This window comes from Nesoenas mayeri, assembly GCF_963082525.1.
Source record: "Nesoenas mayeri genome assembly, chromosome: 5".
Classification (NCBI taxonomy): domain Eukaryota; kingdom Metazoa; phylum Chordata; class Aves; order Columbiformes; family Columbidae; genus Nesoenas; species Nesoenas mayeri.
Window position 1 is genome coordinate 12,104,177 of NC_137548.1, and position 21,829 is coordinate 12,126,005.

The 21,829-nt window shown below is 38.4% G+C and overlaps 1 protein-coding gene across 6 annotated transcripts in view; it reads right to left on the reverse strand.

Annotated features, from left to right (window-relative positions):
• Positions 1-2,906: 2,906 nt before the first annotated feature.
• Positions 2,907-21,829, reverse strand: part of WDR20 (WD repeat domain 20) — a gene marked incomplete at its 5' end in the record, with an annotated part of 45,147 nt that continues 26,224 nt past the window's right edge. The window contains 4 exons of one of the 6 annotated variants that reach the window (XR_013922175.1): positions 2,907-12,684; positions 13,033-13,099; positions 14,843-16,120; positions 20,386-20,568. Coding sequence is in view for 3 of the 6 variants with exons in the window: in XM_080345132.1 (XP_080201258.1) it covers positions 3,840-3,893; positions 14,843-16,120; positions 20,386-20,568 (1,515 nt within the window). Of the gene's footprint in view, positions 16,121-20,385; positions 20,569-21,829 lie in introns of all 6 variants that reach the window. The other 5 variants (XR_013922176.1, XR_013922177.1, XM_080345132.1 and 2 more) reach the window with 5 other exon arrangements.

A 21,829-nucleotide genomic window follows, 5' to 3' on the forward strand; every position in this document is an offset into this window, starting at 1 on the left:
TGAGAACATCATTGTAAAGGGAGAATTAAACAGCAGAACATAACAGTTCTGCTCTTATTTTATTGGAACTTATACTAGAGGGATGTTGTCCTTGCCTCCAGTCCTAAGCAGAAAATAGGCTCCTCACAATGGTACCTCCAAGTGTGGGACACACACATAAAGGCAGAGTGACTGGTGTTACTGCTCTGTTACACTTAATCATCTCTCCACTTCTTCACGCTTTCACATTAGCAGCTCATACTTATAGAACAGGTAGAGAACAATATGGTAATGCAGTATTTGTTTGAATACCTAGCACAGGTTTATATATATACATATATATATATACACACTTAGCATCGATTTATATTTATAAAAGGTGTGATGCTGAGCTTTGGAAATGGAAATAAGGAGTGCAGCTCCACAGACAACACAGCGTAACTGTAACCTCCAATTTCTTACCTTTGGAACTCAGAACAAAAGGTGCCATGCGCTTATTCTTCCAGAGAGGAAGATGGTGAGTTGCTTGGGGCTAACATTGTTGAGCATGGCCTGCAGCAGTAAAAGTGATAGTCTAAAAATAGGTAACTTACTATATCTGAGGGATTTTGCTCTCTGCAGTTATTAGTTTCTTACAAGATTAAAAAGAGAAAAAAAAGGTCAAATCCTGCTACCCACATTTGACTGATCATGCAGACCCAGCGCTCTCCTAGCCAGCATTATACAGCAGGCTACAGCTCATATTATCAAGATGATGTTCCTGATGGAGATGTGTTAACTGTCTTGGTAGCTTCCCATAAGCTTTCTCTGGAAACACCAAACCACAGATGCTGAAGTTTAAATATTTCAACTAAAAAAACCTAAAATCCCTCAGATTGTGTATGCACAAGATACTTGCCTGGTTTTGGAAGTGCTATTTGCAACCATTTACTTCTGTAATTAGTTTATCAGGTAGGTAATTATTCATATACCAGGAAAGCAGTTGTTCTTTTGGAAAAGGATTAAGTCAGAATTTTTGGTAAGTTTTAACTTGGGGAGAAAAGCCATCAGAGTAGTATCTTGGATGTCACCAGTAATTCTCTCTTGTGTGCTGTGTATCTGGGGCTGTCAGGCTGTTATAATGAAAAAGGCAATTTCACATTCAGCAGATGATTTTTTGCTATGAAAATTGGAAATCTGAAGTGAAGGACCACATTGGAATGTTTGCTTCATTTATTTTTGCTTTCAAGTGAATCTTACATGGTTTGGCACAAACAGTGCTGCACGGGCCTTTGTTTCATTACAAGCTCTTTGCCGTTAGGCTCTGGAGGCAGCTCACGTTGCTCTGGCTCTTGGATCAGTAGGGAAACTTTAGTTTTCCCACTTGCTTTATAGTTAAAATACACTCAACTTTAAACTACAAGTGTTCTTTCTACCCTCATTCATCCACCTAAAGTCCATATTGAGATGATCTGTGTTCTACTCACTTTCATTTTTTTAACATAGTAGGAAAAAATTATTTATTAAGAGCTGTATCCATACTAGAAAACTCCTAAGTTCTTTCCAGGTAAGTTATGAGTATCCCTTTTCTTCCTAAAATATTTTCTTTGCCTATGGAATAAAGGGTGGGATGGGCAGTTCAAGCTTCTCAGTGATTGCCTAATACTAAAGAAGCAGATGAGAAAAAAACCCCACATACACTGCTTGTGTGCTGTTTAACTGTGACCTGGAGCAGGGACACACTCTGCACACAGATATGCAAGTAGCTGCTGTTATTAGCCCAGTGTTGGATACTATGGTCCTTTCCATACTGGTTTTGTTTTTCCAGCTGAAGGAAGTGTATATATATTTTCTCAACTGTTTCATTTTGACTCGGACCACATGAAGCACTTTTTATACAAAAGAAGTCTAAAGGGAGATAACTACACTAGTTTTCAGTGATGAGGTTTATCTGTATTTTAACAGTTAAACCTGCTATGTTAATAAAACTTCTGAACAATAATCCTGCTCAGTTGTATTTTCCCCATTCATCGTATTTTAGAACGTAAGCAGATAAGAATTGTAAAGTACAGCTCCGTCTTTAATGTAGACAAACTAAATGCCACCTTTTAAACTCACCTGGCAGTTTTCTACACGCCAGCGGCATTACTAAAAAAAGACCAAGTTGCGGTTGTTTCACCTGAATTTTTCATTTATTTCCTGAAAAAAGTAACTTCTCGTATCTGAAAATGTCTCTAATCTACTTGCAATTTAAGGAGTTGTGCCCAGCTGTATTGCTGGGAAGCTGGAAGGGCAGCCCCGCCTGCCCGGGGTCCAGCGGCCGCGCGCTCGGGCAAGTTCCCCCGCCCGGGCCAGTGGCCTCTGTCCCCCCCACCCCCGTGATCCTCAGCCCCTGCTGCTGCACAGGGTCCAGACCTGAGGGATGCTTCTGTCATTCTGGGGCTTGACACGGAGCTACAGCTTTTGGGGGTTCTTTCATCTTTAGAAGAACTGAAAACAATTCATGTGTTCTGTTGCTGAGTGCCTAAAAATACCGTGTGTTCGGACAAGCAGCGTGAAACTGTACACAGAGATAGATGTATCTCCGTAACGCTTAGTTTAAGAGCGTGGAATTATAAGCGAGATGCTGGATTTAAGACAAGTTGTCTCAGAAATGCATCTGCTCCAATCAGTTGACCTAATTTTGGGTTGTCAAGTCAAAGTGTGGACATTTACCACTGCTGGAGCTCCTGAGACAAATATATGGGACTATGTGATTACAAAATCCTTGACCCGCAAAGGTGTCTGTGAGCTTTCCACTGTATGATGTATTTAGAGGTAAACCGTTAAGAATGAGAACAGAACAATGTTATTTCACTTTCCTAACTGACGTTTGACTATATTAAATATGAAGGAATATTCCAGATAAGATATGTTTGAAAGGAATTTGTTCTACAAAGTTGAGATGATATTTTTGTACCAAACATTTAATTCAACAAAGGATTGATTACATTTAAAGTGATGGAATTTGAACAGAAAGTAAACAAAATGCATATTCAAGATAGTTTAATATGTATTTTCTGAATTAGAAATATCACTTTCTTAAATGAATGAGAATTGCTAGTGTAATGATCCATTACTCCCCTCCCCCGTCACTGAATTACATTATTTATACATATAATACAGAGCCGATTGCAGTTGGAAACAACAATATTAAAATAAATGTTTAATAGATACAAAGGTTCTTTTCTCCACAACATAGTTTTTCTGGTGTCTGGACACCAATTTTAAAGTAATTGTCTATTAGCATTAAACTATTTAAGTGCAAAACAAGTTTGTTTTAAAAATCTATGATTGCAGCATCCATCTTCCTGAATAACATTTTGAAGCCAGAAAGTAATGACTTTCATTTGCCATGAGTGCATTCCAGGCTGTCTTCTAGCCATCTCTGGTTAAAAAAATCAGTGCAAAATAAACAATGGTGAAGTACTAGTTTAACCATTGAACTTACTTGAATTTAAGAAACATACTTTATTTTACACTATATATATATATATATAACTTTTATTTATATATTTATAGAGAGAGATTAAATTACACTGGACTTGAAAAGTATAAAGAAAACCAAAAATGTTACTTTTTTTTTCTGCAGCACCAAAGGAAGCATTTTTAATCTTTTTTAAAATGAAAACTCTTCCTTGGGTGAGCAGCCTAGCAGTATTAGCTGTAATAAGAACTCATTACATTATTCCTTTGCAAATTACTATGTGATTCACATAACTCCATGTTTACACTCTATCACATTAGAATTTGTGATGCTCTTTGCCTGAAGAACAGCTCCTGGTTCCACTGTCATTACTTCTTGTCCTGCGTTCAGAGGTTTGCTAGCAGTAGTGTGCTGGCTATACTACAGTTCCACTTGGAGAATTGGCCTGGTTTTGGGATGACAATAAACCCTGCAAACAAAGCAGTTTACATTAATCCAGCAAGAGAACCTGACATTGATTTTATAAAGTTCTTAGCCTGAAGCTAAAATGAGTACAAGTTATTTTTACCATCACTTGCTTACTTGAGACATCAGCACCGTCTTTCCTACAACAAATCTAAGCCACTACTGTATCGGTCAAGCAGCACAAAAGAGCTTTCAGTAAGTAAGGAAGCGTGTGCGTTTCGGACACACGATGAATCTGATCCCAGCATTTGATTTAATCTGCCTTACATTCTGAGTCATTGTGAACTGTGAAACTTTAAAAATCATACACCAAAAATGTGATCAGCATTTTATTAGGGTAGCAACAAACAAACCTGTTCCAATGTTAACAAGTTTGACACCTAACCTGATACAGGAAAACGCTCTGATCTCTTATATGCTCTTGAATATTACAAGCTTTGAATAGAAAAATAGATTATCTAACCAAATATTTATTTTGGTAATTTTATAAGAGAATGAAACGCTGAGCAAGAGTTCAGTAAAGATTTCCCATCACAATTTAAGCTTGCACTCAGGAAAACCTTTTTTCCACCAGCTCATTTAACTATGTCAGCGGTCAAATAAAATGAGGCTCACTTCATTTCAGACGTAATCCCGCGACTGCACAGCACCACTTGCTAGACAGAGGCTGCTGCTCTGGATTAAGGCAACTACACCTTACAGACAGACACCAATGGATAGATCCCATTGCGCATTTACATAGAGTAGCCCCTTTTTAATCACTCACATAAAATCATGTATCAGACTTATGTAGGAAAAGCTTAATATCAAAATACAATTTAGTCTTCTTGCAAAGGTTGATATTTAGTTTTAACAAGCGCCAGCAGGCTGAGGAACACGAGAGCAGCTAAGCTGGAAGCACAGACGAGTTTCACGGTGCGACTCCTCGCTGCATAGGCACAATAAATGCACTTTTAGCGCTTCCTCTGAACAGCCACCATCACAGGTTCTTACCTCAAAACTAAGATCCTGTGACTCAGATCCATCAAACTAGACAGGCTCAGGCAGCAATTAGCACAATGGAGAATTAGGTCCCATCTTCAGAATCTACAGGAGCTCTTTCTTGCTTGGATCCAGGAGATGGAAGGTCATGGCTGATGGAAGGAAACCCTGACCAGCGAGGGCACAGGTGGAAGGAGGGCTGGACCGGCTGCGGTCAGGTCGTCACGTTTCTACTAAAACCATAGTTCTTCTTTGTAAAAAACATCTACCAGCTCAGACATGTGATGAACATTTGTAGGATTTATAGCAGACGGTGCATGTGTATGTATATGCACATGCACACATTTTATATCACGTTTGTATATAATAAGTTACGTGGCACAATTTGGTGCTCTCGACAGATCACACCTGCAAAAAGTGGAACACTTTATTTTTGACCTGTTTATGTCGTGGATATCTGATTCAAACACTGCTGAGGTAGAGACTGGAGTGGGTTGGTCTTTAAACCTGATGAACCTTCAGGATGTGCAAAGATACTGCATATTTCATGAGAAGAGAACAAAAAGTTTCCTGGTTATTAGTTACGGAACAGATGGTGAAGACAGAATTTTAGAGAAAACAACGGAAGCACTTCTGAAAATTTTTACCAAGAAAGTTGTGTTCTATAGTGACGAAGATGAATCAGAACTCTATAGTTCATTACCAAAGCATTCTGCAGAAGTCTGTTAAATCCAGCAGCAACTGGAAGGCCTTTCTTGCCAGAAAATTGCATCCACCAAACAACTTGCAAGTACCCTGGAAAAAGGCATCCAGAGGTATTATTTTCAGCCTTTAATAAATCAGTGATCCAAACTGTTCACATGCAAATAGGTGCTTTATCAGCACACAGAAAGTACTAGGGATGGCATAATATGAAGTGGTTTTCAGCAGGCTCATAACCACGCTCTACGGATGAAGAGAGATGAGCGCTGTTCTAGTATTGATTCACACTGTCATCTAACCAACTGTTGGGAAGCAAAGTGAAGAGTCATTCATTTCCCTACAACCCCTCTAGAAACAAGCAGCACGTACAGAAATTCAGTGCGGTGCCTTGTTCCCTGTGAACTGCCAGACCCTCTGGAATTCAAGTTGAAAGACTGGGAACAAGGAGTCGCTCAGTCCTGCATCGGTCTCCCAGGCACAAACGCTCCCTGCTTTGAAAAGCACGAGCGCAGTGCAGGTGGCTCCAAGGAACTCGATACTCGCAGCTCCTTATATTTCAATCCTTGCTCTGAATTAGTTCTGTAACTCGGAGCAGGCGAGCCAGAGGAACATCAAAGCGGGAAGAAGCTCAACATCGATATCCTTGTGCTACTGCAAAGAGACATTTCAAAAACTTTGCAGGTAGCGCCTTAAAACTTGGCCAGGATATTCCAGAACTTCACTTTCGCGACATAGATCTAAAATGTTATGAGTTCTTCCAAGTACTTCATGTCAGAAGACATCTTAGACCTTAGATGTTAATACACAAAAAGCAAGAATAAGAATTTGGGTTTTAGGCACAGAAGTTTCACCTAACTGGTGAGTGTTCTCAGTGGGTCTTGAGTAACAAAAAAGATTATATAGAATTTTGCCATTATTTCAGAGCCTTTCAAGCAAGGCCATTTAAGAAGCTATGCTGGGTGTAACAGGATAAAGCCACATTAGAAACACAAGTGAGGGCTCAAAACCAGTTACAGTTTTGATACAAAAGTCACTCTATAAGAGTCTGATCTGTAATACAAACAGTGTGGGACTAGAGTATCTGTAAGCACATTCTCTGAGAATATTACAATGGATAAAGCTATGAAAAAATATAGAAAGCTCCTGCCTGTAAAAAAAAAGAATAAAGACATTAGACTTCAGTGCCTTCTGCGATGAAACCACCCAGATTAGTCAAGCAGGTGGTAAAAGAGGGAACAAAAGCTGCAGCAACTTAAAGCTGTGGAGTTTAACAACCGGGACAGAAAATATGAACCGAGATGCGCCAGCTGCAGATGTGCTGTGCGGTACCGTGCATCAGCTTCAAGAACTAACAGATCATACTGAGCGAGCAGCAGAAACAAACAGAGAAACTGTTCAAATGTATGGAAATAAATGGAGCTTTTTATTAGTAGTAGCATTTTGTTAGCAGGTGGGTCTAGCAGGGGGTGGGAAATGGAACAGTTATGAGACTCAAGTCAGGAGTTTGGTGAAACAACCTCCATCAGCACCTCCGAGAGGGCCCTCCAAGCAGGTGCTACATCATCTGCCACCTTAAGAGACTCTCTGCGGCTGAAATGTGCTGCTTGGGCAGAGGCCGGAGCTGTTATTCTCAGGTCAGTCAGCAATGTGAGAGTGTTGAACACAAACCGCACCCATTGCCAGGGCTGTTCCAAATATACGGTTTTTTTTCCAAATATATGAAACACAAGGTTTCACAACAGAAATGAATTATATGAAAGATCAGCATGTAATTGCTGTATGAAAAAAAAAAATCAGGATGATACTATTAAGTAGGAAAAAAGCCATCAGTAACTACTGAGTTAGTATTTTCTTCATACAAATTAGAACAGGATTAATTGGAGCCAAAGATGCAGCCATATGTAGTTTCACTAATCTAGATAATAAACTGCAAGTTTGGACACATGAGCCAGATATGGGAACATGAAACAGCTCAGCTGACCCTGGGTAACTTGCTGGATGGCCGAGCTCTGCACAGCTTTCCTGTTCTCTGGTTTGAAATTGAAAGGTAGAAAAAACAAAGCAAAGGGTCTAATGTAACAACCAACCCACAAAAACCAACACCACAAACAACAAACCCACCCTTTGGGGCATGTATAGTTTAAAAAGGCTCGTAGTACACTAATGCAATTAAGCCAATTTTTAAAATAGCTAGATTAATGAATGCTTATACAGAAATGGCACTGATTTGTTAAAACATTTCTGCTATTGCCAGTAAATGAAATAATCAGAATTCATTATTTGAGGAATATTCCATGGGTTGTTTATTCTTGTCCAGAACTGAGATATTCCTGGTGTAATTTGAAAATGTAACCTGGACTGAGACCTTTGCTTGCCAAGAGTCCACAGTCCAATACAGTACTGGAGAAATAATAATATGCTAAAACAGAATGATATTTTTCACATGTATAATTCTGCAGGCAGATCAGCCAAACTGGTTTTAAGATTTGCATGAACAAAATCTCCAACAGTTTCTTATCCAAATGAATCAGCATTTATTAGCATAAGCCTCTGAGCTCCATATACTCACTAAATCAGATATTAATCTCTAACAGAGTCATCATATTAATTAACTGAGAATGTTCAGGGAAGTGCCTGCTGAACATTCACATAACATACTGAAGAGAAATATTTTCTATGAGATTTGGGAGGATACAGCAAAGATACCTATCTTTACACAGTCTACACATTCCCTAAACAGACTTTGAAATACATTATTTGTCTTTCATTTGTCTCCCCACCTTCTTTTATTTGTTCTAACAGTGTTACAGAAAAATAGGAATGTTTAAACGGTTTGACACCAGATCTTGTAAAAGCCTGTAGGGGCATCAAGGAGGTTTCACTTGCAGCTTCTCTTCTGTGCAGATAAAGGAGTTTCTCTCCTCACAGACACTTATCGCCATTTCACTCAGTGTCGACAAACAGAAAACTGAAGGCTGCTAGAAAACCAGCCAGCTAAAGCTACCTAAAAATCTGTCTAGGGGTACTGGGCAAGATGACTTCAAGACTAGTACATGACTGGCAAATGGAAGACATGCATGTTCAAGAGGAAAAAAAGATGCAACTGCTTGTGTGCTGGGAAGCAGAAACCTGATCTGGCTTGAGCAATGGGACCTCAAGCTTCATTTAGGCAGCAAAGGCTCACGTGCTTAGAATGGTTGTTTCTCCAGCTTTCTCAGCCTACAAAAATCTGGAAGGTTTAAAATTTTCAGATTAGAAAATAACAAAGTTGAGATAAACCAGGGAGAACGTCAAAGAAAAGCATATGACTTAAGGCAACCCATTTGGGTTAGTCGTAAAAGAAGTGTGATCTCAGCTGGAGAAGGAATGAGAGAAATTAATTTGATAAGGTGGATCAGTCCCTATCTAAAATCCAACTTCAAAACCCGGAAAATAAAGTGATCATACAAGTTATTTCCTTGACAAGCTTGTGTAATGTTATTAAATAAAGACAAACAACATTACACGTCCAAGATCCCAGACATCTTTTGCCCAAGTATCTTCTGTGGCCACAGAGCTCGTGGAGGTTTTGTCTGTGCTCACACTGACTGCTGAGAGACTGGTTTGACCAACCATTCTTGCACCACTTGATATAACTGGATGTTCCCAGCAGCTTTCAGAACAGATTTCATTTTGTTCCTGCATTGGCACTTGTTCTTAAACATACACACTTGTTATATATATAGACCACCATAGTGGTCAATCAATACCTTCTGAAGTACCAGAAAGTTCTCATGTTCACATAAGAAAGAATCCCCTCAGCTTTAGTCTACAGAGTATTTTTGCCTAAGAGACAACGAGAGTCCTGCTTCAGTTGGACTGGGCCCAAAGGAACTGACTTTTTCAGGGAAATTTCTCAAAAGTGCCTTCAAAACACTGGAGCAAGTCTCATTTGCTTGGCACCTTCACAGGTTAACACAGAACCACTGCTGTGAGGGTGATGCAATTCCTAGTCCACCAGATGGAAGGGCAACGTCTTTAGTCTTTGCCTAAACTGGTTCCAAGAAATTTTGCAACCAGTTTTAAACAAGTTTGGTTCTAGTTCAGACCAGTTTAGTTCTAGACTGGCCACAGCTTCTCTAGACAGAAAACACTTGAATCATCTGAGCGAGCCATGTCCTGAGGGCTGTGAGTTCAGCATTCGTTAGGCAAATGCCAAGATCCAGAGCTGGAACAAAGAACATTCCCTGCACCAGAGTCCATGGCGGAAAGAGCTCCTGTAGAGTCCTAGAAGGAACCACAACGCTCCGTCCCAGCTCCTGTTCGACAGGTAGGCAGAGAGAAGCCAGATACATCCATGTCCATGTTTTACTGAATCTGAGTTCAAGCAAGTTTGATAAGTGGTTTAATGAAGCATTCTATGTCATATTACTCTAGTCCTAAAAAATAAATATAATGAGACACAACCTTATCAGCAAGATTTAAACATCAAAACATATGCATCGTCTTGAGATGAAATGAAACATTTACTCAGAGCAGGTTACAAGATGCAATCAACTTCTTATTTTAAAAGATGGCAAGTTAACAGCTTTCGTTGTGGCCATTTGTTCAGCACAGTATGACAGCGTAAGACTACCTAAGGACTGCAAGATAAATTAAAACTCAAATGTGGAAAGGACTATTGAAAGTTATCTACATTTACAGTTCAATCACACATGTTTATTTAACATCAGTATACAGAGGACAACCCCAGCAAGTTATTTTGTAATGTCAAGTATTTAGTAAAGTTCTTCAGCTGTAACAGTGACAATAGAACAGCTAAAAATAAGCAGTATGAAACAAACATGATCTTCTTAAAATTATAAATATACCAACAATACTTCTTAAAGCTTAATTATTGCAACAGTTAAATTAACAATAGTTCATGTTAGAAAGGCTCTATGAAATTTATTCAAGTTGTCAAGAAATTAGATGGAAGTGTAAAAAGGAAATACATATGAATTTTACTTTTGATTTTCACTAAAGGTAGTCAATACAATTTTGTACAGTATCACCTAACACGTCAATCTTGAACAAACTCCAGTATACAGAATTCATAAAATGCAGAAAAAAATGGTTTAATCTTTACATGTAAATTGACAGTAAATTAACTGACACAAATTTTATTATTGTAACATAAGCAGGTCAGCATTTTAAATATTAATTTAGTAGCTTTATGTTGTTAAAGGGGCAGACACATACAATCATTCTAAGTACATAATCAAATTTTAAGAGGTGATAATCCAGAACATGGGGTTTCTAAAAAGTGTTTAGTAAAAGTCATGTTATTTCCTAATCCAGACATCCTCATCATAAAGCCTTTACAGGGTTATGATCTCTCCTGGCTTTACTGGAGCCACTAGTCACACCTCCTCACACACGCACACACATATACCTTGCTATAAATATCACACCAGTGTACTAGGTTTAAATTCCCCCTGATAATGCGGGTATGCTATGTGCAACTTTGCCATTATGCACATTACAGAAAGCTTCAAATTTTAGCATGGTAACCTGAAGTCATATAGCTGTGTTTCAGTTTTACTATAATCATCCCTGAAGTTTATACAGATACCGTATCACGTTGAAAGAAATCTATTTGATAGTACTTAAATACCAGCAATTGAACTTCAATTGTAACGATGAAATGCTCCTTTCCACTGAGGAAGAATTAGTATGTATAGCTGCTCATCTCACTCAAATATAGTACATGAATGTTTAAGTACTTTCACTAAAACAGAAGTCATACTAAAACATGATACTGTACTACAATTGTAGTTAACTAGAAAATTCAAGGATGTTATAATTTAAGTCTAAGTTTTCCTGTACAATAAGTCAAATAAATAAATTCCATGTGCATTTGTTTTACAAAATGGTAGCATGTTTATCTTGCTAGGTTATACACGGCCATTTCACCTGCTCATACTGCCGGCCAATCTTACCTTGAGCTTCCTCACAAAGGAAACAACCCATCGGCAACTTCCATTTAGATAAAACGGAGTCCCTGTACAAGATGGTGAACACTTAATTCTAAAGTCAAACACAGAAATCACATATAGATACTTCCTCTGATCATTAAGAGAAAACTTGTTTTGCATATCCAGGTCCCACTTTGGTTTTTCAGAGGTTTTGTGGATTTTTTTTTTTTTAATGTAAATGCTTCAGTAGGTCATGTAATTCAGTTTGAAGTAGCTATGAAGACAGCACATGAAATTTACCTTGGAAATTTACTTGGTTCCCTTAAAATTATTTTTGTATGTTTTCAGATTCATGCAACAGTTCTACAATCCCATTTGGGTTTCCCCTCAGGGCCTGGGAAAGACAAGGGGGAGAGGCAGCAGCTCATTGTCGCCACGTTAAGAAGAAAGTTCATACTCTTGTTAAGGCAACCTATTTTTCTCATCACCCTGAACTTTCTTCCACCAGAAACAGGCTAACGCAGAGTAAAAAAAAAAAATGAAACTAAGGAACCCTAAGCCTCACTCACCTGGTTTCTAATTGAGTTTTGCCATTCACTTCACCTCACTCTGACTGGGAGTTGGTAAAAGAGGTGAGGAAGCGCAACGCAAGGATGGCAGATCCAGTGAGGAAACTCAAGGTATGATTATCTGCACACCGAAGCAGTGATTTGGGAAGTTTATAAACAGTCAGGACACTCAAAGCACTGTACAGCCCATAAGATTTCATAAGGATCACAGCTGAACAGATATTTCTGGATTTTTTTTCCGCTAAGCCCAGCCACAAAAGTGAAGAGAGCTTGTCATACATTGTCCAATTCTCCAGCGTGTCTTTTGAGGGCTGTTAAAAATGAGAGGCAAAGGTAGTGCTGGCCCAATGGAAATTCCATTAGACACTGCAAGCCTGCTTCAGTTTTCCATCCAATCCTTTCTCTAGGCTGGCAGTGGCATGAATTTAATGAAGGCCTTTTGAGGCAATGATGGAAAAAACAGCACGACTCAGAGGCTTTCACTCCAGAGTTGGCAGACAAAAAAGTGACGGAGTTTTAAGATCACTTGGGGACCCATATTTCAAAAGGAAGACTAGAAATAGCAGCTTTAAACCCCAGAGTAATGGAATAGCCTAGGATAAAACAGCTGGCGAAACAGAAATGAATGGTATATAACCCAGTAAGAAAGACATTACCATGAGTGTTTTATACTTTGACAATTTTCATTAAATAAAATTATTAAGTGCTTTCCTATAAACAAAAAAGATGCTCATCATGTCCTTCTGGCACAAATATTGTCCTATCAAAGCCCTGTAAACATGTCACCAAAATTTAGTTTTTACCAGCAGAGTGAGCTCACTAGAAATGCAAGTGAAAACAGAAGAACAAATTCATTGAAAATTTCTAAGTAAATACTTCCTAAACAATATGGCATTTACATCAGTGTGCAATATATTAATTTTGAAAATGATAACTCAGTATGAAAATTACTTACCTGTAATTAAAGTTTTCCATATTGGCCAATACATAAATCCTGATTTTTGGTACTGCATACTTTATCTCTGAAATATTTGAAATGTCATATTCCAAATCAAAGTCAATACACAAAAAATGTTTAAGTTATCCCCACTCTAACAAAACCCACCTCAGCCACTGAAAATCAATTGAACAGTGTAGTGTTCAGTTGTATGCAAAGGGGTTTTAGAACAAAAAGAAAATATAGGTCACAACAGAAATCTGAGGCACTGCTGTACACGTATAAAGTTAATTCATAAGACATGTGAATTGCACTGAGTCACAGAAGCCATAACTGCTTTAGTATTTTCACTTAGGACAAACATTTTAAATAGGTTAGTGTTTTGGGGGTGCTTGCTTTTCCTTTTTTCCCCTCTCCTTAAATTACGGCTGGATCTGTAGTTCTCATGCAAAAGAACTTTTAGGTAATACTCTCCTCCCTTCTTCCCAGGAAAGGGTTTACAAGTCTTAGTTTTAGATTCAACCTTTAAGTGAGCATTAAGATGCAGAGCAGACATTGCTCTCTGTGTTGTGGCAAATTTGATAACAAACCCTTCATTATACAAACACTTTTAAGAAAAATTATTCAGCTTAACTTAAAAGCTTATGGCAATGAAGATGTGGTATATAAATAAATACAGTACCTCCACTTCGAAAGTCAGCTTTATGAACTAAATGGTTATCACCTAATGAACATCAGATTTTTATTTAGGTTGTCCAATGTGGCAATATGCAGGTGTTACCAGACTATTTCTTTTTCTTTAGGTGGTAACCTACATTCCATTTCAGAAATTTTCACAGAAATAATGGTCCTTTTTGCTAGATTAACTCTGGTAATGTTTTCATAGCTATATTCCTTTACAATGTTGCTGGCCAACAAAGCTATCGTAACACAAAGTACTTTTTAATAATATAATCACCACATTTAGCTTCGTTGAAAACTTAGCCTTCTATACATTGGACAGAAGAGAAATAAAGTTTTACTTGTGTTCAAGTGCATTAACAACAAGAATTAAAATTAGTGATCTATTTTAAAGTAGGTTCAACTGATAGAACAGGTGCCACCAAAAAGCACGAGCTTGTTGATGACCAAATTGCCCAACAAAACTGAGTGACGTAACACTGAAGCTTCAAGAAAGCTTTGTGTGATTTTCCCTAACTTTACAAATACAGAGATCCAGACCTGGCTAAAATTAGAGTTCCTTGATAATACTGACTCACAATTTCAAAAGCATAAGCTACAGTCAGTAAAATCTGTGCATAAAATAGCTGATGTTTTAATAGGAAGTGGTTTGACATGAATGGCAGGCCACCACAGAAAAGTATGGAGGAATGAAACACTTTGGTTTTAATTTTTTCAGAGGCTCACATTTCTCATTAGACTTAAAAGCAGCAGCTTTTCATAAGCTACTCTCATTGGGAGCACGTATTTTTGTAGAAAACATTAGAAGGATTATAATTATTTTAGTGATTGACAGGTTTTACTTCAATTTTTACATAAATAGCTTTCACCATATTGTGGTTATGCTTAAGTATAAGAACACTGATCAATAGTTTAGATGCACAGTATTTATTTCTTCTGCTGGAAGGCAACTATACTTAATAATTGTACCCAAGACACTTCAAATCATTCAGAAATATGGCATGCAGTATCCAAAAGTATGGCTCTGAGGATTTTTTTTTTACATTAAGCATAAAGAAATTTTATATTCAACATTCATTTATATTTCAAGAAAACTACCTATTCAGAGTTCTAGTTCTTTGATGCAGCATTAAGGATTAAAACTTACCACTTTACCAGGCCTTGCCCATGTGCAAATAAATCCCTCCTGACAAGCAGTGACTATACAGTCTTCAAGAAAAATTAACACAGTCAGTCTTTCATGTGCTATCTTTTTACAGATAAGAGGCTCTAACAAGGGAACATCTTCCATTCGGGGACAGAGAGGTGTTCCCAAAGTTTTAGCTGGGTCCGTTTTGGTTTTAGTAACTAGGTTCAGTTTGTCACTGCTCTTGCTAGATATATGTCCCATGCTATGATTTCTCTTGTGATCTTTTTCATGGTGTCTTTCCTTCCGATCGTGTAGCGATAAGGTTGCAAATTTACTAACGCCAGAAGCAATGGCACCATCCATGACGCTGCTTTTACTGCCAGCATTTGAGACTGCGGAGTGCGGAAGGCTGTTGGAGCGTGGAAGAGGAGGGGGTACAGAGTTTCCAGGTGTTGTGATACTGTTTCCGTTACTTCCCGGGTTAGTTCCACCACTTCCAGCAGGTGGACTTGTGGCGTTCATGACATTTGTATGTGTCCTTGCTCTTGAGAGGGGTTGGTGGGGGAAGAGGATATCTTCTGTGAGATCCCACAAACAGAGCTGCGTGTCCTGGCCTACTGACCCAAATCTATACGTAACGCTTACTGGACGACTGTCCGTAGAGTTCCTTTTGGATAGCCTAGATTGTGTACTATTCGCTCGATCTCTGCCAAAATGAAGGTCTTGGAAATCCTCATCGCTTCCGCTAAATTCCATCGGGTCGCTCTCTTCTACACTAGTGGTATATGGATCAAACGCGACAACGCTGACCCACGATTTATGTCCGTGGCCTCTCGCTATTACTCGACAGTCCACGAAAGACCAAACTGTTACCAAGTCATCCTCTCCACCTGTCACTATGTATTTCCCATCGGGACTCCAACACACACAGAGCAGTCCTCCAAAGTAGCTTTTCATTGTACCATGCAATTCCACTGAATCAAAGTTAAACACACGAAGAAAACCATCCTGGCTCACACACGCCAAGAACTTCCCATCTGGGGAAAAGGCAAATTCATTCAGGGCACCCTCACCTACTGTCCATTTAAGCAGAGGGTTTCTTGTGGATTTACTCTTGCAAGTGTGAACTGCAAAACTCTCTCCTTGTTTAAGTAGCTGGTAGTGCGGGGCTGTGGTACCACAAGTGTGCTCCACGTTATACAAGTACATATTGCCACTGGAATGAGCTACTAGGAAAAGGCTTTCCGAACCTGGTACCCATTTTACACAGGTTACTCTGGACTTGTCTATTAGTCTCTGTGAAAAACAAAGAAGATACACATCAGAAAGTCTGAAAATGAACATTTTAATTATTAACTGTAAATCTGAGCTTACTGGGAAGGATGAGGAACAACACAACCAAGGTGAACTCAGCTTTCTAGAAAGGAGCTATGTTACTGTATTTGCAAAAACTTATAATCTTATCAGGCAGTGAAGAGGAAATTATTTTTAGACAGCATGCTACCAAAGGTTATTATTAAGGTCCAGTCACACTGCACAAAGAATACACTTCAATCAAGCTAATCTGTTGTTATGAATCTAAAGGTAGTGTTCTTAGGTTTATTTTTCACTGTGAAGGTTGAAGAGCATGAAAAGGAAACAATCAAGAAAACAGAGACGAGCTAAAGGGGAAAAAGCTGCTACTCATCTGTTCTACACAGGTTACAAATCAACAACAGTAAATTTAGGCTATGGTTTCATCTGAAATCCCAAATAAAATCCATTCTCTGGAAAAAAAAAATAAAAAGGAGGCTTGAGGATAAGGAGCCTTTACCAGCTTTTACTGATTCAGGGAGCAAAAACTACATCCACGGTGTCCCTGTTATCATGGGGCTGGAAAGTCGGTAGCTAAACACACATGGTTCACCAAATTCAGAAGGCACAACATACTCTTCACCTTGGAATACCCACCCTCCAATTACTTTTCATTCATTAGCCAAGAACCTGTCAATACTGTCAGTTACCACCCGATTAAGTAGCTTCCTTAATAGAAAAAACATTTTAACAGAGTCCATCATTGCAAAAGAATGAACACATGTACTAAACAAACATTCCTGATCATAATGTCTTCAATGTTGTAAGAGCCAAGAGATAAAGTTTGACTTCTTGAATTTGTTAGTGTAGTTCTGATGGGCTTCTAAAACTTACCAAGTCAGCCATGGCACCACTGAACTGCAACTTGGAGACAATTCTTTACATGCACATTCAAGATTTGTATTTGGTATGGATTAACTACAGGCTGAAAGAAGAGCTGAGCTACACAAAAGGCAAGAAAGCAAATACAAAGAACTACTAGAACAAGTTACGAAAGCGTTAAAAAAAACAAAGCAGCAAAAAAATCCCCTAACCATCTTGCTATGCTTTATCACAAAAAAACCCCACCACACCCACATACTACTGGATAATACATGGACTATTATCTATTCTAGGCCTGTGACTATCACTGGAAAGCAGCACCTTGTCATTGTAGACTATACTTTTGCTGCTGCCAACCTCAGCGTAAGACCAGGAGACTCTTCTGTAATCTCTCATTGGTTAAATTAGCCATGTCATACTTGAAAGCCGAGAAATGTAACTTCATTCATCAAATGCAGTAGTTTTAAAGTAACATATTCTTAGCCTCTCTTGCAAGATTTAAAATAGATATCAGTGAACACATGACCAACTATCATTCACAGTAATGGTGATATCAGAAATATTAGACTGAAAGCTACCTGGTATATACCAAGGGAATGTGGACAGGGAACATATGCCCTTGCTTTAGGCAACAGTCTTCTCCTTACAGAACTACTACTAATATGGCAACAAAGTGAAACTATCATACTTGCTTTCTCTACTGAAGCAGCTCAACCTGACATACAACCTCTACTCATTAGAGCAGATGCTCAACTTTTACACTAGAAATGGCATTTTAAGTCCATAATCATATTGGGTACATGACCTCAAACACTGTACCAAAATCCTGGTAGAGGATTACTTGGATGGTTTTGGGAATAAGAAAATATCACTAATTTAATTCTCACACACGCAGAAGGAACAGCACTGTTGATGCAGACTGATCCAGGCATACAGTCACAAGCTGCACAGGATCACTCACCTCAGCCTTTCAAGACCCTATTGTCTTCTATATCAATAGAATTTAAAAAAAAAAAAGGAAGAGTAACAAGTTAGACTGCATTAATGCTATTGCATTTTCATTTCAAAATAATCTTCTGTGTCATAACAGGTTAAGTTATTTCACACATCACACACGATTAAGTGCTACCCTGATTGCTTTATCACAGGTGATAGTCAAAACAGACTTGGGCTACCTGAATCACCAAATTACTAACAGGACACACAGTGAATTCTATTACCTCTATTGTTCCAGGACTAGTGCTAAATCTGTCAAAAGATGTAAATACTCATTTAGATCACCTCTGCCTATGAAGACATGTTTATTCTCAAACACTATCTAATCTCTAAATATATGCAAAACCTAACAGGCATCTTCATCTTGAAGCAAATGAACTCGCTCTAACATCGATGCTCACTAATGTTTCTCTGAAGTGGCTTTTAGATACAACCCAGAACTTCCAAACAAGTCCAGGACAAACTTCAATATTGTAATTGATACGACTAAAAATACAGAAAAGTTTTAGAATTTATTGCAACTGCAGATAAGATCAGTGTAGAAAGCAAGAGTTTGTCATTTAACTCTAGCCTACTGTGCAGGTAGTTCTAGTAGCAGTGAGCAAATCCTTATGTTAGCTTTGTAGAAAATAGATCATCTCCACTGAACTGTCAAAGGATGTATTCCCAGCAGTGAAGTAATGCTGGTTATAGCACAGAAAAAAGACAATACTATCTAATGGAAAGTGACTTCAGTGTTTCCACGGTTTGTGAACTACCACAGGAACTATTCAGCCTGCAATGCAGCTTTATGCTGTAGATACTGGACAGTAACCAGCATCAAGGCATGTACACATGCATTGGATATTTATGTAAGTATTTCAGCAGAAGTTTTTCCTCAAAGTAACTACTGTTCATCTACAAGAGTGGGAACTGCTCTGTGATGACACTCTAGCTATTTACCGTACTTCTGCTGTCATTTGTAATACTTACACTATTATCACACAGTCAGAGTTGCACTTACACAAGTAACTCATATCCACATTGGCACTCCCAGGGGCGAAGCTGCACCAGTGACAAAGTTTAGGGTGTTCTGGTTTGGGGTGAGCTGTAGTTTTTTGGAGGCAGGAGGGGGGGGTGTGGGAGGGCGGTGCTAGTGCAGGGGGAGGGCTGTTAGGACAATGCAAAAATGAACATTTCAGCGACTTAGAGGTTTCTACCAGAGTACTCCAGCACTGTTTCCCACTCAACACACGCAGAGAAAGAGAACAGGTGGGAAAAAGGCCAAGTAAGAAGAAAAAACACCCCTCTTCTGATTTAGATGTAGCTACCTTTAGAAAGCTGAGGAGGAATTAGACAGTTCTAATTATAAAATATCCCCATTGAGAGCAATACTTCAATCTTCTTTGCACAGAGCAAGGCATCATCTCTCTAAGGTGGGAAAGATACGCTTGCTCAGTTTGAAAGCTGAGCAAGGCTTAGCTTCATCTGCAGAACTCTTATCCAGACTTGACATTTCAAAAAAAGAGACACCTGAAAAGCTCTTTGCTATTATCCCCACAAAATTCACCTGCAGAAAAAAACCCCACACCCAAAAAACCTAAACATACCCTTGAAAATTACCCAAATTCCTATAGCTTATCACCTGCAGAAAACACTGTCTAAAGTCCTATCAGCTACCAGATTTCTTTCCTTGACAGCATCCAGATGCTTACTCTTCTAAGAAGGCCAATACTACCAGAAAATCAGAGCCAGTGGTCTTGTAACTTGGCATTAGTCCCCCCCATACTACTCCCTTCTCTCTTTCTTTATTGCACAGCAGCACAAAAAGCAGATGGAGAGTTTCTTCCAGGAACATAACACATCCAAGACCTAATAAGCCTTCAGCTTTTTTCTATGCAGCATTCAGCTTGATATCCCAGTTTTCCCCATGCAAGTCTTTAGTAATTCTTGATACAAACGGTTTCTGCTGTAACATCCTGAGTATAAGGATCGGTATTTTTACCTTATTTACTACTTTCATCAGAATATGTTAATTACATAGGGGCTTAAACGTTCTCTTCTTCATTCAGAACCAGAAGCTGCAGAAACAACTGACTGTAGAGTATATGCAGCAACGTTTAGAATTGTAGACCTTTTTTCTATCAATTAATTGTCATTAACTCTAGTTACTGTATTACACAAACTAGAAAGTCCTAATTCTTCATCTTAAGCCCCAAAAGATTTCTTCATGAATAACATTTCCATGTTATGCCAAGGTATGCCAAGCCAATGAAAGAGCTGAAAAACAAAGGTAGCAGCGGAATGATAAGCTGTATAGGCAAACAGAGACATCTACAAAACTTCAATAATCTGGGATGTTTAATACCACAAATATATTTGCATGCAACAATGTTAAGATTTATACTTACTTCCTCATTAAATAATTTGCTAGTTTCTTTTTTAATAGGGTCTATAAGTTGGACCTGGCCTGCAGAGAAGCCCACTAGAAGAGACACACTTTCTGCTGTGGCTGTTAAGTGATTGAAGTCATGGCATGTAGGTTGTGTTCCTTTGTATATCCTTTTGTCTATTGGTTTACTCAAGTCCGCAGCCTGCAAAAAGAGCAAACAGAATTAAGACAGTTTATCACAATGTGTGCACATAACCAGTTCTATTTGCAAATAATGTTTATACTAAGCAACAATTTATGCACTCACAAAACCCTACTTTAAAAAGCAGCTTTGTATTTATCAAAGACAACCAAGATAATGTCAAAAGGTTTATCTTTTCACATAACACTATACCCACCATAGCCTTTGCAAGTACATCACGGGACAAAACAGTGACAACCAACCATTCAGCAACACAAAGGCTCCAGTGAGTTCAAGACCAACCTATTCCCAGAAAGCATCTCCTATCAGCAGAGTTATTCCATCAATAGAGACGAGATACCTTCTAGTTTCCAGTAAGAGAAGCTTTCTCACTACTGAATCTAACCAATTTTGGACTAAAAATAGCATATTCTCAATCACCTGATTCTTATACTGTAAGCCTATCCTTTTATAACACGCAAACATAAAATATTGGTCTCATAAAAAAAATTATCAGCTAGATCTTAGGAGAGCATTTTCTAGGAACACTGGCTCAAGATGTTGGTACTGTGATTATAAAATACATTTTAAGCTATTAAGCTACAAAGTAATTGTGCTTCTCACACTGAACAAAGAATTCAAATACAGCTCAGACAAAATAAGTGCTAACAGAACTGAGGAACTTCAACATAAACAACTGAAGATCCAGCACTAAAGTGTCAGAACAATCAAAAGGAACAGAAAAGCAATTTTAAATGTTCTTGGTTGTGTAACCCATGTTTATCCCCATATCACTTCTGAACAGACAACCTAATCTTTCATCATCCAGGGATTAAAACCCATACATTTAATATGCAAGATCATACATCAGGTTCAACTTTTTTTTTGTTGTTTTAAAAAAAAGCCTCCCTATTTACTAGATTCAGAGTCTGTAATTAGAAAGATGCAGATACTCAACAATACCACAATCCTGAGATGCAGCTGTGATTTGGGACTCGGATTCTGATTTTGCTATCTACTTCTTCAGTATTTTTAGGCAAAGGAAATCAGGCCAGCAATATAAGAAATAAAACTTTGAGGAAGAGGACAAGCTTCACATTAAAAAAAAATTGCTCCAGTGGATTAAACCTTTGAGGATGAAGTCTAAAGAGCAGCAAACCCTTGGTGTGCATGGAGCCACACAGACAGAAACCAGACCTGACAGCAGGGGAAAATCATAACCAGCTACGCAGTGAATCATGTCAGGTGAGCCATTTCCAAGGCAAATTTAACTATAAGATAT